At 41.5% G+C, this 18,780-nt stretch overlaps 1 protein-coding gene across 2 annotated transcripts in view; it reads right to left on the bottom strand.

The window, feature by feature from the left end:
• Positions 1–18,780, bottom strand: part of THEM4 (thioesterase superfamily member 4) — a 48,954-nt gene that overhangs the window by 19,748 nt on the left and 10,426 nt on the right. The window contains exons 2-4 of one of the 2 annotated variants that reach the window (XM_081490872.1): positions 16,586–16,772; positions 3,117–3,276; positions 1,997–2,113 (exon numbers count right to left, since the gene is read on the bottom strand). In XM_081490872.1, coding sequence (XP_081346998.1) covers positions 1,997–2,113; positions 3,117–3,276; positions 16,586–16,772 — 464 coding nt within the window. The remainder of the gene's footprint in view (positions 1–1,996; positions 2,114–3,116; positions 3,277–16,585; positions 16,773–18,780) is intronic. The other variant, XM_081490873.1, reaches the window with a different exon arrangement.

Genomic DNA, 18,780 nt, shown 5'->3' with positions numbered 1-18,780 from the left:
CCAATTATGTTTTTAATTAATGCTTTAGTGTTTAAAATAATTTATATTGTATTATTTATGTGTGGATTTATTAATATGTCTATAGTTGTGGACTTTCAGGTGGTCCAGTGGTTAAGAATCTACCTGCCAATGCAAAGGACATGGGTTCTATACCTGGTCTGGGAAGATTCCACATGCCCCCAGAGAAGCTAAGCTCATAAGCCACAATTTACTGAAGCCTGTGTGTCCCATAGCCCATGCTCTGCAACAAGAGAAGCCATTGCAATGAGAGGCCTGCATATTGCAACTAAAGAGTAGCTCCCTGCTTGCCACAACAAGAGAAAGCCCTCGTGCAGCAACCAAGACCAAAAGTAAATAAAATTTTAAAAAATGTCTATAGTTGTGTTAGTTGATGACACTAAATTTAATTGGGGTGACAGTGATAGCAGTTAAGGAACCACTTTCTCAATCTCCTTTAATGCTAATGAGATTAAATGGGTGCGTTGTGCAGTACTTACAGGAAGTCTGTTTGAAAGAGAGAAAACAGCTCTATTCCTATTCCTCAATCCTGCTGTGAGGACATGTGATGACCGCTCTTATTGCCACTCTGAACTGTGAAAAGATGAGCTAGGGAGAGTTTGCATCTCTGGAGCTGCCATACTAGATTTCTTTCACATAAGTTTCCATCTTGTGTAAGTTATTTTTATTTTGAAGTTACTATTATTGGCAGTTGGGGAAGAGGAAGTTAAAGCAGCTGGCCTCCAATTTTTCAGTGTGTGTGTGTGTTGTGGGAAGCAAAGAGAAACACTCCCAGGAGGCAAATGACCCTGTATGTGTGTGTGTGTGTCTTGTGGGGAGCAAAGAGAAACACTCTCAGGAGGCAAGTGACTCTGACTAATTTTTTCTCACTGGGCCTGCAGGTAATTAGACCAGGAGTTGGCAAAGTATGTCTCATTGGCCAGCTACCTGTTTTAAAAATAAAATTTTATTGGAACACAGCTATACTCATTTATTTATGTACTGTCTATGGTTACTTTTGTGCTATGCTGGCAGAGTTGAGTAGTTGCAGAGACTGTATGGCCCATAAAGCATAAAAGGTTTGTAGAAAAAGTTATGCTGATCCTTGAAATAAACTAATGATACATGCTAGGGGGAAGAGTCTTTTTCTATAGAATGCCCTGAATAGGACATGCCTGGATAAGTATTACTTACAGTAAATAAACCCATAATCTATGAAGCATGGCTCCCTGATGACTGCCACAGAAGCCATCCAACTCTCTGGGATATAATATGGAGATGTTTTGTTACCTACATGCTTCCTACTGTGTGAAATAATAACCCTCAGAACCTTATTTGGAGATCTTCTCTACTAACCTCTGTTTTTAAACTCTGTTCTGCCCTATTGGTCTCCTTCTCTATGCTTATGCCAGTATCCATAATATTTGATTGACTGTAGAGGTATAGCTGCATAATTGAAGAATTAAATAAGATCATGCTGAGCTTTGTTTTTGATGGCTACCAAACTTTTCTTGCTACCCTTTTATTTCTTTGTGTAATGTTATATAAAACTTATGTTTTGTTATGTAGTGGTATTTCATGCTTCACTCAGATTCCTTTCGATCCTTTTTTCCCTTTGTTTTTTGGATACTTTTCTTAGAGCCTGCTCTTCTCGAAGACTGTGAGCGAGAAGTACTTGGGAATTTATGGTCCTAGGGTAGCTCTTTTCCTATGATGAATGTGTGAGAGAATATGAAGACTCCAGCTCCCTTGCCTGAGGTAGGGACAATCCCAAGGCACATATTTCACTCTGGAATTCTTTGCATGTTCAGGATGAAGCTACCCTTTGCCAGACTGAGAGCCTAACTTTGGGTGACTTCATTCCCTCTCCTTCTCCCATGCCCTAGCTAGTTTCCTCTGGGAGTACTTTCTTTCTTGAACAGAAATCCTTTTCTCAGGGTCTGATGCTGGGGAATCCAACTTATGATACCTAAGAAGTAAAGAATACCCATGAATTTACCTTTTAAAATTGATGTTGAGATTTGCAGTCATGACAGTTCCATCAGGTATAGCTGCAGCTGCACACGTACCAAGAGCAGCATCTATCATTGTTGCAATGGCACCTCCATGAAGGAATCTAGGTACAACAGGAGGAAACAAGAAAGGTATTCAGAAGTTCTGAGAACAGCCCCTTCAGAGACAAAAATTATCCAAGCATCCCATATAATTTATTTCTGAAAGTTCTACTTATTTAATAGCTCATGTTCAAGGTACTAAATATCATATTATATTCATGTTCTTCTCACTTTTGTTTTGTTCATAGCATAATACTATAGTATTTGTAACAAAGCTAGAACCTAATAATAATCAGGTCACAAGTAAGCAAAAGGTAAAATGCAATTTAGGACATTTATGTTTTTATCAAACTAACTATATACATCACTGTTTACAAATTTAGGAAATGCAGACAAACAGAAGAAAAAGAAACTAAGGATTATAAGGCCATCTGCTGCTGTTGCTAGGTCAGAGAAGGGAACTCTCCTATACTGTTGGGGGGTATGCAAGTTGGTACAGCCACTACGGAGAACAGTACGGAGGATCCTTAGAAAACTGAAAATAGAGTTACCATATGATCCAGCAATCCCACTCCTGGACATACATCTAGATGAATGTTGCTAAGTCGCTCAGTTGTGTCTGACTCTTTGTGACCCCATGGACTGTAGCCCACCAGGCTCATTTATCCATGGGATTCTCCAGACAAGAATACTAGAGTGGGTTGCCATGCCCTCCTCCAGGGGATCTTCCTGACCCAGGGATCAAGCCCACATCTCCTGCATTGCAGGCAGATTCTTTACTGCTGAGCCACCTTCAGGGAAGTTTATAAGGCCATCTAGTGACAAACCATTATTAACATGTTAATGATACTCTCTAAAATTACACGCCTGCACTATCTCCTATGCTTTTGTCATTCAATAATTTGCATCTCTCTCTCTCTCTATATATATATATATCCATGTCAGTAAATATATATATATATATATATATATATATTAACACTTGAATGCCTTTATTGTAGTCCATTGATACAAGGCTATATTGTAAGATACTCTCTTAGATCATTTCTAGGCTATCATTCTTACCCAGGTACTCCTTGCAGATAAGGACCTCCTTGAAACAAGCAAACTGTCCTTTTCTCATCATTATTATTGAATATCACATATTCAAAGCCCAGGCCATCCTCAAAGCATCTGGTGAAGAGCTGGACCTGTGATAGTCGTTCTTCTTGCACAAGCTGTGGGTCTGCAGGGCAATCAGATGGATGGGGACATGAGAAACAGGTGTGAGAAAAACACCACGTCAGAGACAAATATCTGTTCCCTGCGAGAATCACAGGTCAATGAATGATTGATTAAAATGCCAACCAGGTGCAAAATCCAAGGGGCTGGGAGAGTTCCAAAGAAACAGAATATAGGATATTTGCTCCTGTGGAATTGGTCTAAGTGGGGACACAGTAAAAAATAAATGAAATCAAAACAAAGTACTAACACATGGCAATCAGGAAAGACAGTACATAAATGTGAAGGGAATATGGAATAATATAATAAAGTATAGATAGAAATCCTTCTTCAAATAAGTGCAGTTTAAATGAGATTTAAAGAAAGTGAGGAATGTAATAGTAGAGAATTTTCCTTGCAGACATGAGGTGAACCTGAGCAGAAGATAGATATCATACTGAATCAGAAACTGAGCCAGTTCAACCCAATATTCAATGTGATTATGGTGCGTGAGTCCCAAACTCAGGGTCAGAACCATTATGGTTCATGAAATCAAATTAGTGGGTTGTAAGACTTTAAAAAGAAACTTTAAAAAAAAACTTCATGCTTCACATACGTCCTGAATAAGTACTAGTGTACTCATTTAGATATTTTTTTTTTCAGTTATACAACTGTGCACAAGTTGTGTGTTCTGGGTTGTGAGTCAAAATGTAGGTAACTTCAAAATAAAGACTAAAAACTACTGCTCTGAGGGAAGGGCATATTTGTTCTTTCATATCCATTTTAAGATTTAATTCCCAAAACTGTCAGCTTTCTTTTACAGCTCATCATGATTTGCTATGTATAATGCTGTTTCCTTTATTGCTACAAAATTTACATTTACAAACTTGGAAAAGGATATGAGATGAGAAGATCTGGGAGAAGTGGGGAGGACAAGAGAGGGCCTGTTATTTATGCCTTGAGCATCTGGCAGCAGACACCCTGTCTTTTGGACTCCATGTGCTCAACAACTGGAACATAGGCACACACTATGTTCACTCTAGCAGTTGTTCAGAAATTGAATGATTTGAAGGGCCAAAGAAAATTGAGGATCAGTCTCATGGCACAGTAGAAAAAATCTTGTCCTGGGAGTCGGAAAAGTTTTTGTGACTTAGCTCTGGCCTAGAATTTGCTCCTTTCTCCATACTTTATCCATACAGCGAGTAGATAAATCTAAATGACCCCTAACGTTTGTCCCAACTCTGACATTCTGGGACTTCAGGATAAGATAAGCCTCAAACCTTTCTAATTTTTACTTAGGATTTCAAAACTTCTGGCCTAGATTACTAAACATTGAGGTTACCTCATAAAAATGGGGGAAAAAAGACAGTGGGAAAGTCTGTTAGAAATGTAGGTTCTTGGGCTCTACTCCTGACCTACTGAAGCTGAACCTACAATTTAACAAGATTCCCAGGTGCTTTACATTCATGTTAAAATCTGAGAAGAGCTGGTCTTTTAATACATGGGATAACACTGAAGGTAGCAGAAGAGTAACATGATCAAATTTGCATTCAGAATCTCTCTGCCAGTGGGATGAAAGGAGGCCAATAAGAAGGACGAGTGAGGGGGCTTCCCTGGTGGCTCACTGGTAAAAGAATCCACCTGCTTGGAGAAGGAAATGGCAACCCACTCCAGTATTCTTGCCTGGAGAAGCCTGGGGACGGCGGAGCCTGGTGGGCTGCCATCTATGGGATCGCACAGAGTCGGACATGACTGAAGTGACTTAGCAGCAGCAGCAGCCAATGCAGGGCGCACAGGTTTGATCCCTGGTTGGGGAAGATCCCACATGCTGAGGAGTAACTAAGCCCGTGTGCCACAATTATTGAGCCTGTGATCTAGAGCCAGGAACCACAACTACTGAGCCCACACTCTGCAAATAGTGAACCCTGTGGGCCGTAGAGCCTGTGCTCTGCAACAAGAGAAGCCTGCACACTGCAACAAAGAGTAGCCCCTGCTTGCTGCAATGAGAAAAGCCCATACCTCAACTAGATAAAAGCACACACAGCAACGAAGACCCAGCATAACCAAAACTGAATAAATAAAAATTCAAAAAAAGAGAGCCTATAAAAAAAAAAATGAGTGAGAAGATCACTGAAACACTATCCAATCACAACCACCAAACTTTCCTGAGTCCAGGGGTGATTTTCTCCAGCTATGTGAGGGCCTGTGCAAATAAGTGGTGGCAGATGGCTGGATTCATCCAGGGCTGGGATTATCCCACACAAGGACGCTACAGAAGTTCAGATAAAAGAGGGCTATGGAGATAATGAGAAAGTAGAGGACTCGATGAGATGACGGTCTTAATGAGGCCAAATAATTTTTTCTGTGGGGCCTTTGCACAAGTAAGCTGGTAGGAAAAAGGCTGTAGTCCAAAAAAGGATGTCTAAATGTGTGAATTTAAAGGTTGTGCATTTTCTGAAGATGAAAAGTCTCAAGATGTCTACAGGAGCGTGTTGCTGGGGCTGTGCAAAAGAAAGTTTATGAGGAGGTAAATAAACCGAGTAGCCATGATGTTGGGATACTGGGTTGCCGAGAATGGTGTATGGAACTGGGTAGAGAGGAAGACAGTTAACCAGGTGCTAAAATCCTCAACATATGAGGGAGAGGTTGGTAGATGACAGCTACAAGAGGAGGAAGTTGAGGGTGATAAAGTCAGAAGGTATAAACCTCAAAAGGAATGGGGGTTTCCTAAGAAGCAGAGGAAGTAATGATTTGAAAGCAAGTGTGGGTAGAAGAGAGGACCTCAAACTCCTCCCTAGTCTGAGAGGCTCAAGTTTCAGGCAAGAGAGGGTAGTTAGGTTGGATGAAAGGATGAGCAGAAACATGTGGGAACTGAACCTTGGAAACCACTGATATTTAGGGAGTGGATAGAAGGAGAAAGGGAAAATTGCTCAGAGAGGTTTGTGAAAGCCAACAGACAAAACATTTCAAGGAAAATGAAATTAATAGCTAGATCCAGCACAGTAAGGACTGAAAAATGCCCATCAAATTTGACAATTAGGTTGCTAGTGGATTAAGTGAAGAGATTTCAGTAGAGCTACTAGCATAGAAGCCAGACTGCACTGATTAAGTATATTCAATTAATTGTGTGATGTGATCAATAGTTAGAATGGAATTAGTACTACAAACTGCTAAATTTCCCCCTCATTTGTAAAATAGTTAATTCTTATTTCTCTCTATACTGGTAGTTCTATAAAGAAACTTATAAATTACCATTTTTCTTGGTAAAGGTGGTTTTACTTTTGTTTCATTCCTTCAGCAAATACTGAAGTGCTCAGCAAATGCCATGAGGAAACTGAGGCAAGGAAAGGTAAAGTAACTTGCCCAAGGTAACACAGCTTTAAATTGTGGAAGCAGAATTTGAACCCACTCACTAAATTTCAACCATTAGATTAGGAAGTTATCTTTTGGATGGCCTCTAAACCCATGTGACTGAATGAGATTACCAACAGAGTATAGTGAAGCAAGGAGTACTAAGGTTGGAGACATGGGGCACCCTAACATTAAGTTTGAGGACAAGGAGGAACTGGCAAAAGAAACTAAAAGGCAAGAGGCAGTGAAGTAGAAGAATGTGGTGTCTTGGAAGTCAAGTTCAAGGAGAAAGGAGTCGTCAGCTGTGCCAAAAGCTAAGTGAGGTCACTGGTTAGCAACATGAAGGTCACTGGTGACAGTAGTTCTGATGGAGTGGTGTGAGTGAGAGTCTTCCTGGAGAGGGTTTAAGAGAGAATAGGAAGAAAGAAACCGAGATGTGGCATGTCTGTATGCTGATGAGAAAGATGTAGCAGAGAAGGGATGTCCTTAAGTAGGCCAAAGGGATATAGTGCACACATGGACAGCTTGACCTCTCATAAGAGTATGGTCAGTTCCTTCACCACAGGACAAAGCAGAACATCAGGCACAGATACAGGGAAGAAGCAGGGGTTGTTTGGAAATTCTCTTCTGATTGCTTTGATTTTCTATGAAACAGGAGACAAGAGCAGCTAAGAGTAAGGCTTGAGAAAAAGAAGGTAGGAAACAGTCATCCAGGAGAGCAGGAGAGTGAGTAGGCAAGGGAAAAATGAAATAACGATGGCCAGGACATTAAGGGCCTACTTGAGGTCATTAAACAAACAAACAAGCATCATGGGAATTCCCTGGATGTCCAGTGGTTTGGGCTCTCTGCTCCCACTGCAGGTGGCATGGGTTCTAATCCTGGTTGGGAAACTAAGATATGGCAAGTCGCACAGCATGGCCAAAAGAAAAAAGAAAACAACCCCAAAACATCACAATCCCCAAATGTCTCCCTAAAGATATGTTTACATGATTAAAAGGTAATGAGTAAAATGAGAAGTATCTGTATAAACTTCATGAAGTCAGGAACCCTATCTGTGCACTCAGGCTTGTTTCAGGAATATGCTTTGTAGAGCACAGATTTCTCAACAGATAGTTGCTGAATGAACATACAAAGGGTGTTGCGAATAAGAAACCAAAAAGGCTGTCTCTAAAAACAAGGAATGTATACGTTTTAGGCATATATATATATATTTATATGCACACACACACACATACCAATATGCTACTGGAGATCAGTGGAGAAATAACTCCAGAAAGAATGGAGAGACAGAGCCAAAGCAAAAACAACACCCAGTTGTGGATGGGACTGGTGATGGAAGTAGTCTGATGCTGTAAAGAGCAATATTGCATAGGAACCGGGAATGTTAAGTCCATGAATCAAGGCAAATTGGAAGTGGTCAAACAGGAGATGGTAAGAGTGAACGTCAACATTTTAGGAATCAGTGAGCTAAGATGGACAGGAATGGGTGAATTTAACTGTGGGAAAGAATCCCTTAGAAGAAATGGAGTAGCCATCATGGTCAACAAAAGAGTCCAAAATGCAGTACTTGGATGGAATCTCAAAAACAACAGAATGATCTCTGTTCATTTCCAAGGCAAACCGTTCAATATCACAGTAATCCAAGTCTATGCCCCAACCACTAATACTGAAGAAGCGGAAGTTGAACTATTCTATGAAGAGCCACAAGACCTTCTAGAACTAACATCCAGAAAAGATGTTCTTTTTATTATAGGGGACTGGAATGCAAAAGTAGGAAGTCGGGAAACACCTGGAGTAACAGGCAAATTCGGTCTTGGAGTACAGAATGAAGCAGGGCAAGGGTAATAGAGTTTTGCCAAGAGAACTCACTGGTCATAGCAAACACCCTCTTCCAACAACACAAGAGAAGACTCTACACATGGACATCACCAGTTGGTAAATACTGAAATCAGACTGATTATTTTCTTTGCAGCCTAAGATGGAGAAGCTCTATAAGGTCAGCAAAAACAAGACCAGGAGCTGACTGTGGCTCAGATTATGAGCTCCTTATTGCCAAATTAGGACTTAAATTGAAGAAAGTAGGGAAAACCACTAGACCAACCAGGTATGACCTAAATCAAATCCCTTACGATTATACAGTGGAAGTGAAAAATAGATTCAAGGGATTAGATCTAATAGAGTGCCTGAAGAACTATGGACGAAGGTTCGTGACAGTGTACAGGAGGCAGTAATCAAGATTATCCCCAAGAAAAAGAAAGGCAGAAAGGCAAAATTGTTGTCTGAGGAGGCCTTACAGATAGCCGTGAAAAGAAGAGAAGCTAAAGGCAAAGGAGAAAAGGAAAGATATACCCATTTGAATGCAGAGTTCCAAAGAATAGCAAGGAGAGACAAGAAATCCTTCCTTTGTGGTCAATGCAAAGAAATAGAGGAAAACAATAGAATGGGCAAGACTAGAGATCTCTTCCGGAGAAGGCAATGGCACCCCACTCCAGTACTCTTGCCTGGAAAATCCCATGGACGGAGGAGTCTGGTAGGCTACAGTCCATGGGGTCGCTAAGAGTCAGACACGACTGAGCAACTTCAATTTCACTTTTCCCTTTCATGCACTGGAGAAGGAAATGGCAACCCACTCCAGTATTCTTGCCTGGAGAATCCCTGGGACGGCAGAGCCTGGTGGGCTGCCGTCTATGGGGTTGCACAGAGTTGGACACGACTGAAGCGACTTAGCAGCAGCAGCAGCAGCAGCAGCAGAGATCTCTTCAAGAAAATTAGAGATACCAAGGGAACTTTTCATGCAAAGATGGGCACAATAAAGGACAGAAATGGTATGGACCTAACAGAAGCAGAAGATATTAAGAAGAAGTGGCAAGAATACACAGAACTATACAAAAAAGATCTTCACGACCCAGATAATCACAATGGTGTGATCACTCAACTAGGGCCAGACATCCTAGAATGAACGTGAAGTGGGCCTTAGGAAGCATCATTACAAACAAAGCTGGTGGAGGTGATGGAATTCCAGTTGAGCTATTTCAAATCCTGAAAGATGATGCTGTGAAAGTGCTGCACTCGATATGCCAGCAAACTTGGAAAACTCAACAGTGGCCACAGGACTGGAAAAGGTCAGTTTTCATTCCAATCTCAAAGAAAGGCAATGCCAAAGAATGCTCAAACTACTGCACAATTGCACTTATCTCACACGCTAGCAAAGTAATGCTCAAAATTCTCCAACCCAGGCTTCAAAGGTACATGAACTGTGAACTTCCAGATATTCAAGCTGGATTTTGAAAAGGCAGAGGAACCAGAGATCAAATTGCCAACATCCACTGGATTATCGAAAAAGCAATCAGTTCAGTTCAGTTCAGTCGCTCAGTCGTGTCCGACTCTTTGAGACCCCACGAACTGCAGCACGTCAGGCCTCCCTGTCCATCACCATCTCCTGGAGTCTACCCAAACCCATGTCCATCGAGTTGATGGTGCCATCCAACCATCTCATCCTCTGTCGTCCCCTTCTCCTCCTGCTCTCAATCTTTCCCAGCATCAGGGTCTTTTCCAATGAGTCAGCCCTTCCCATCAGGTGGCCAAAGTATTGGAGTTTTAGCTTCAACATCAGTCCTTCCAATGAACACCCAGGACTGATCTCCTTTAGGATGGACTGGTTGGATGTCCTTGCAGTCCAAGGGACTCTCAAGAGTCTTCTCCACAACACAGTTCAAAAGCATCAATTCTTCGTCACTCAGCCTTCTTTATAGTCCAATTCTCACATCCATACCTGACCACTGGAAAAATCATAGGCTTGACTAGATGGACCTTTGTTGGCAAAGTAATGTTTCTGCTTTATAATATGCTATCTAGGTTGGTCATAACTTTCCTTCCAAGGAGTGTGTCTTTTAATTTCATGGCTGCAATCACCATCTGCAGTGATTTTGGAGCCCAGAAAAATTAAGTCAGCCATGGTTTCCATTGTTTCCCCATCTATCTGCCATGAAGTGATGGGACCAGATGCCATGATCTTAGTTTTCTGAATGTTGAGCTTTAAGCCAACTTTTTCACTTTCCTCTTTCACTTTCATCAAGAGGCTCTTTAGTTCTTCTTCATTTTCTTCCATAAGGGTGGTGTCATCTGCATATCTGAGGTTATTGATATTTCTCCTGGCAATCTTGATTCCAGCTTGTGCTTCCTCCAGCCCAGCATTTCTCATGATGAACTCTTGATGTACTCTTTTTCCTATTGGAACCAGTCTGTTGTTTCATGTCCAGTTCTAACTGTTGCTTCCTGTCCTGCATACAGGTTTCTCAAGAGGCAGGTCAGGTGGTCTGGTATCCCCATCTCTTTAAGAATTTTCCATAGTTTATTGTGATCCACACAGTCAAAGGCTTTGGCATAGTCAATAAAGCAGAAATAGATGTTTTATGGAACTCTCTTGCTTTTTTGATGATACAGTGGATGTTGGCAATTTGATTTCTGGTTCCTCTGCCTTTTCTAAAACCAGCTTGAACATCTGGAAGTTCACGGTTCACGTATTGCTGAAGCCTGGCTTGGAGAATTTTGAACATTACTTTACTAGCATGTGAGATGAGTGCAATTGTGTGATAGTTTGAGCATTCTTTGGCATTGCCTTTCTTTGGGATTGGAATGAAAACTGACCTTTTCCAGTCCTGTGGCCACTGCTGAGTTTTCCATATTTGCTGGCATATTGAGTGCAGCACTTTCACAGTGTCAGCAATAGAGTTCCAGAAAAACATCTACTTGTGCTTTACTGACTATGTCAAAGCCTTTGACTGTGTGGATCACAACAAACTGTGGAAAATTCTTAAAGAGATGGGAATACCAGACCTGACCTGCCTCCTGAGAAATCTGTATGCAGGTCAAGAAGCAACAGTTAGAACTGGACACAGAACAACAGACTGGTTCCAAATCAGTAAAGGAGTATGTCAATGCTGTATATTGTCACCCTGCTTATTTAACTTATATGCAGAGTACATCATGAGAAATGTCGGGCTGGATGAAACACAAGCTGGAATCCAGATTGCCAGGGGAAATATCAATAATCTTAGATATGCAGATAACACCACACTTATGGTAGAAAGTGAAGAAGAACTAAAGAGCCTCTTGAAGAATGTGAAAGAGGAGAGTGAAAAAGTTGGCTTAAAGCTCAACATTCAGAAAACAAAGAACATGGCATCTGGTCCCATCACTTCATGGCAAACAGATGGAGAAACAATGGAAACAGTGACAGACTTAATTTTTTTTGGCTCCAAAATCACTGCAGATGGTGACTGCAGCCATGAAATTAAAAGATGCTTGCTCCTTGGAAGAAAAGTCATAATCAACCTAGTCAGTTCAGTTGCTTAGTTGTGTCTGACTCTTTGCGACCCTACGAACTGCAGCATGCCAGGCCTCCCTGTCCATCACCAACTCCTGGAGTCCACTCAAACTCATGTCCATTGAGTTGATGATGTCATACAACCATGTCATCCTCTGTCGTCCCCTTCTCCTCCTGCCTTCAATCTTTCCCAGCATCAGGGTCTTTTCAAATGAGTCAGTTCTTTGCATCAGGTGGCGAGAGTATTGGAGTTTCAGCTTCAGCATCAGTTCTTCCAATGAATATTCAGGACTGATTTCCTTTAGGATGGACTGGTTGTATCTCCTTGCAGTTAAAGGGACTCTCAAGAATCTTCTCAAATACCACAGTTCAAAGCATCCATTCTTCAGCACTCAACCCTCTTTATAGTCCAACTCTTATATCCATACTTGACTACTGGAAAAACCATAGCTTTGACTAGACAGACCCATGTTAGCAAAGTAATGTCTCTGTTTTTTAATATGCTGTCTAGGTCGGTCATAACTTTTCTTCCAAGGAGCCAGTGTCTTTTAATTTCATGGCTGCAGTCACCATCTGTAGTGACTTTGGAGCCTTGACATACTTCTTTCCCAATTTGGAACCAGTCTGTTGTTCCATGTCCAGCTCTAACTGTTGCTTCTTGACCTACATACAGATTTCTCAGGAGGCAGGTCAGGTGGTCTGGTATTCCCATCTCTTAAAGAATTTTCCACAGTTTGTTGTGGATCAACCTAGACAGCATATTAAAAAGCATAGACATTACTTTGCCCACAAAGGTCCATCTAGTCAAGGCTATGGTCTTTCCAGTAGCCATGTATGGATGTGAGAGTTGGACTATAAAGAAAGCTGAGCACCGAAGAATTGATGCTTTTCAACTGTGGTGTTAGAGAAGACTCTTGAGAGCCCCTTGGACTGTAAGAAGATCCAGCCAGTTCATCCTAAAGGAAATTAGTCCTGAATATTCATTGGAAGGACTGATGCTGAAGCTGAAACTCCAATATTTTGGCCACTTGATGCGAAGAACTGACTCATTTGAAAAGACCCTGATGCTAGGAAAGATTGAAGGCGAGAGGAGAAGGTGACATGGGCATGACAGCTTTCTCCACTGTCCAACTCTCACGTCCATACATGACTACTGGAAAAACCATAGCCTTGACTAGATGGACCTTTGTTGGCAGAGTAATGTCTCTGCTTTTCAATATGCTATCTAGGTTGGTCATAACTTTCCTTCCAAGGAGTAAGCGTCTTTTAATTTCATGGCTGCAATCACCATCAGCAGTGATTCTGGAGCCCCCCAAAATAAAATCTGACACTGTTTGCACTGTTTCCCCATCTATTTCCCATGAGGTGATGGGACCACATGCCATGATCTTAGTTTTATGAATGTTGAGCTTTAAGCCAACTTTTTCTCTCTCCTCTTTCACTTTCATTAAGAGGCTCTTTAGTTCTTCTTTGCTTTCTGCCATAATTGGAGGGATTCAAATTAAGTCCAGAAGACTGGCTGTAAGGTTTAAAGTAGAAAGCAAGAGAAGGCAGAGAAAGGTTAAGACTATAGTGAAAGTCACTCAGTTGTGTACATGAACCGTGTTCTTCCAGATGTTCAAGCTGGTTTTAGAAAAGGCAGAGGAACCAGAGATCAAATTGCCAACATCTGCTGGATCATCGAAAAAAGAAAAGAGTTCCAGAAAATATCTATTTCTGCTTTATTGACTATGCCAAAGCCTTTGACTGTGTGGATCACAACAAACTGTGGAAAATTCTTAAAGAGATGGGCATACCAGACCTCCTTACCTGCCTCTTGAGAAATCTGTATGCAGGTCAGGAAGCAACAGTTAGAACTGGACATGGAACAATAGACTGGTTCTAAATAGGAAAAGGAGTACATCAAGGCTGTATATTGTCACCCTGCTTATTTAACTTATATGCAGAGTACATCATGAGAAAGGCTGGGCTGGATGAAGCACAAGCTGGAATTAAGATTGCCGGGAGAAATACCAATAACCTCAGATATGCAGATGACCAGATGCCACACTTATGGCAGAGAGGGAAGAACTAAAGAGCCTCTTGATGAAAGTGAAAGTGGAGAGTGAAAAAGTTGGCTTAAAGCTCAACATTCAGAAAACAAAGATCATGGCATCCGGTCCCATCACTTCATAGCAAACAGATGGAGAAACAGTGGAAACAGTGGTAGACTTAATTTTTTTTGACTCCAAAATCACTGCAGATGGTGACTGCAGCCATGAAATTAAAAGATGGTTCCTCCTTGGAAGAAAAGGTATGACCAACCTAGACAGCATATTAAAAAGCAGAGACATTACTTTGCTAACAAAGGTCTGTCTAGTCAAGCCTATGGTTTTTCCACTAGTCATGTATGGATATGAGAGTTGGACTATAAAGAAAGCTGAGCACTGAAGAATTGATGCTTTTCAACTGTGGTGTTGAAGAAGACTCTTGAGAGTTCCAAGGAGATCCAACCAGTCCATCCTAAAGGAAATCAGTCCTGAATTAGAAGGACTGATGTTGAAGCTGAAACTCCAGTACTTTGGCCACCTGATGAGAAGAGCTGATTTATTTGAAAAGACTGTGATGCTGGGAAAGACTGAAGGCAGGAGGAGAAGGAGACGACAGAGGATGAGATGGTTGGATGGCATCACCGACTCAATGGACATTAGTTTGGGTAAACTCCGGGAGTTGGTGATGGACAGGGAAGCCTGGCGTGCTGCAGTCCAGGGGGTTGCAAAGAGTCGGACACGACTGAGTGACTGAACTGAACTGAACTGGACTATACAGTCCATGATATTCTCCAGGCCAGAATACTGGAGTGTATAGCTGTTCCCTTCTCCAAGGACTCTTTCCAACCCAGGGATCAAACCCAGGTCTCCCCCATTGGAGGCAGATTCTTTACCAACTGAGCCACCAGGGAAACTCCCAACTTTCTACTACAAAACAACTGAGGTTAACTTTTTACAGGGAGGAATATCAACAACCTCAGAAATTTACATATAAAGGAAATCTCCTTCTCTGAATCAGTAAGAGAAAGACAACTCTGTGTCGCAAGATAATCTTTTCAAGGCAGAAAGCAACAACTTACATCTATTCCTGGTAATCTCCCCATACTGCCTCCTATCCCCAACACTTTTCTTTTGTCTTTAGTTGAAATGGTATTTAACCCAGTGGCTTAGACCATCTAGGGGAGTTACTCACTACTTTCTCCTGGGTATCTTCCAGGTATATATGAGGTATATGTGCTAATAAACTTCCATTTTTTTTTTTTTTAATAAAAAGCAATGGGTAGAAAAGGTGGCCGTACATTGTTCCTCCCAATTCCTATATGAGGAATCTCTTTTTTTTGTTATTAAAGTGCATCTATTTTTTCACAGCATGTATTACCATCTGACTTACTTTGGTTTCATTATTTAGTGGTTTGTCTCTCATTACTCCAGAAGGGCAGAGATTTTAGGCAAAAAAAAGAAACAAAAAACCAAGTACAGCATCTTAAGCACGTTCCCTGGTGTGTGTTTCCTCCCTCCCTTCTTATTTCTCTTCTTCCTACAAGTTTGTATAAGGCTCTTACTCTGTACCAGGTACTATTCTAAGCACTGGAGATATAGTGAGGAATAAAACATACAAAAATCTCTGCCCTTATGAGGCAAACACTCTAGTGGTGAGCGATAAACCAGTAAAAAAACACAAAGCATTGTCTTATGGAGATAAGTACTATGGAAAAAATAAATAAATATACCTTAAAAATGCATATTATTAAGTGAAAGAAAACAATCTGAAAAGGCTACATACTGTATGTATTTTGGAAGAGGAAAAATCATGGAGAGAGTGAAAAGATCAGTGGTTGCCAAGGGTTTGGAGGGAGGAGGGAGAGATGAACAGAAGGAACACAGTGAATTTTTAAGGCAGTGGAACTATTCAGTATGATACATGTCATTATACATTTGTCAAACTTCATAAAGTATTACACAAAGAATGAGCCCTGATGTAAACTATGGACTTAAGTTCATGTTATCAATACAGTCTCATCATCATAACAAATATACTTTACTACTGCAAGATATTAATAAATGGGAACCTGGCAGAGGGAAGTAAGGGATATTTGAGAACTCTGCGCTTTCCACTCTTTTCACTATAGACCTGAAACTACTACCAAAAAAAATCTATTAATTAAAACACACACACAGGACAGGAAGTGCAATGTGTGTGTGTTGGAGGTGGGGTGGTTTGCCATGGGAGTTTAGAGTCTGTGAGATGAGGGGGTGACTTGAGTGTTCTGAGCTTCCTAGGGGGACAGAGCCACATACTGGGACAAATAGTAAATTAAGATTAGCAATGACAGCCTCAAGACGGAAAGGTGATGAGAATGTGGGAGGGTGGAGGCTTTCTGCGGCCCCTTCCTGCTAATGCTGATGATGATGCCATGGTGGGGACAGTCTTATTAATGGCAATAGACTTTATGCTCTCCTACAACCTGCAAAATTTATTGAGATTTCTGGCTTATAAAACTGGGGAATATAGCAACCCCCTTGCCTTCTCCTCCTTCCTTTTTCAAGTGATAACTAGTGCTTCAATCTGTTCTTAGTTTTATGTTTGATATTTAAGTATTCTATATGGGAAAGTAGCTGTTCCTACCAAGGAAATAGGTTTTGAAGTCTTCACTCTTTTGAGTAGATATACGTTTATATGAAGGCAAACGTTCCCAGGAGCTGTCTTCACATTTCTTCATAAACTGGTCAAAAAGGAGTCTTAAGTCCTTGCTCCAGCTGGGGTTGGGGAGAGCACAGTCCTTATGAATGACTTTCTCAGTAGAAAACAACCTCTAAAAGGAGAAAAAGGAGAGTAAAGGAAGGTATGTCCTATTTCATAACATATTCTATTTTCTAAGACTATCTTACTGCTTTTCCCTCCCCCAAAGCTTTTCATTTTGAAGTGGAAACAAATTTCTAGCATCACCTGTTCCTCCCTCCTTAGGAGAAATGGGAGACTGAGAGGATAAATGATTTGCTCAAAGTGATCCAACTAGATAGTGGTAGAGTTGGTATTAAGCCCAGGTCTGTAGAGCCCCTTCTTTTTCTCAAACCTTAATGAAGCACAGGTGAGCCAGAAACTAGTGATAAAGAAAGATGAAGGTCAGACAACTTTTCTCTATGTAAAAGGTGCTACCAGTGGGAAACACACAGGAAGCCAGAGCACAGGGGAGAGAGATTCATCTCAGATTGGGTAATCAGGGAGGGGGTCCTTTGACTTGAATCTTCACTAGATTCAATTAGACAAGCAGAAATCAGCCAGATAGAAAGAGTATTGTAGGCAAAGGAATATTGTGTGCAAAGGCAAGAAGACATGGAACAGTTTTGAGGGCCTTACAACAACCATATGAAGTATGTACTAATTATATCCCCATTTTACAGATGATGAAACTAAGGGCTCAGGACTTACCTGGTGTCCAGTGGTTAAGAGTCTGCCTTCTAATGCAGGGGACTTGGGTTTGATCCCTGGTTGGGGAACTAAGAACCCACATGCTGAGGGGCAACTATGACAGTGGACTGCAATGAGAAGCCCTGCAATAGTACGCTAGAACTAAGAGAAGCCCTATGTGCTGCAACGAAGACCCATGCAGTCAACAAATAAGTTAAATAAATAAAAGAAACAAGGCCTCAAGGAAGTTTGGCATTATTTCAGTACAAGGGGAGGAGCAAGGGTCTGACTGTGAGACGCTTCCACACTAAGTTAACTGGTTTGAATTGCATCTGCAGTGCTCTTGGTGGGATTTTAAACAAGGGAGTGACAAGATCAGATTTGGTCATAATATGAAAGATAGTGAGAGTGATTTCAAGATTGGAATTAGAGGGTCTTGTCTGGAAGCTATTGGAGTAACTCAGCTGAAAAACTATGAGTGCATGAAGCAGAACTGGTGACTATTTGGATAAAGGAGAGTGAGGGAAGAGGAAAACACCAGAGCTAATCCCAGGTTTCTGAAAAAGTGAACTCGCTCAGTCGTGTCTGACTCTTTGCGACCCCATGGACTGTAGCCTGCCAGACTCCTCTGTCCATGGGATTTTCCAGACAGGAGTACTGGAGTGGGTTGCCATTTCCTTCTCCAGAGGATCTTCCTAACCCAGGGATCGAACCCGGGTCTCCCACATTGCAGGCAGACGCTTTACCATCTGAGCCACCAGGGAAGCCCCAGGTTTCTGAACTATGCAACAAAGTTGGTGAAAGAGCTAAATGTTCTTTCAGAAAGAGAACAGAAAGACAACACAAAGAAAGAGGAGGAGGAGGTTGGAGGAGAAAAGTTCTTGGCGTCACAATAACTACAGCTTCCACCAGTGCTATTTCCCTGTAGCGCTCAGCACTGCTACCACACCAGTGCCTACACAGCAGGTGGAAAGGTACAGGGGCCCTGGAGGATGAGGGACAAAGTGTCACCTACAAAGGAGCTGAATAAAGCAAATGTCCACAGGTACCACAAAGGAAAATCAGTTATTGTGACTTGTGCAGAAATCCTAGAACATTAAGATTGCAGAAGCTATCACCTCTGTAGTATTCTACTTCCAGTCACCCTTATCAAGTCATTCAGATTCAAAGTATCTATAACACTTGGACAACACCCAGGGTACAGGGAGGTACACTTACTGTGATGGAATAACCATCCAAACAGGCTTCTGCTGACCTCAGGGTTGGGTCCTGGTCAAATGGTAAGAATTTAGGGAGCCTGTCTTAAGAACTCTATGGAACTAAAAACTTCCTAGCTATAAAAAGTCTTGACTTCATGAGGGGAAATACGAGTAAGATTGAGAGTATTCCACTCCCTAGCCCAGTACTTGTAC

Source organism: Giraffa tippelskirchi, chromosome 5, assembly GCF_054371585.1.
Source record: "Giraffa tippelskirchi isolate mGirTip1 chromosome 5, T2T-mGirTip1v1.2.pri, whole genome shotgun sequence".
Taxonomy (NCBI): domain Eukaryota; kingdom Metazoa; phylum Chordata; class Mammalia; order Artiodactyla; family Giraffidae; genus Giraffa; species Giraffa tippelskirchi.
The sequence above is the reverse complement of the archived record's forward strand: the minus strand, read 5'-3'. Positions and strand labels throughout refer to the sequence as shown.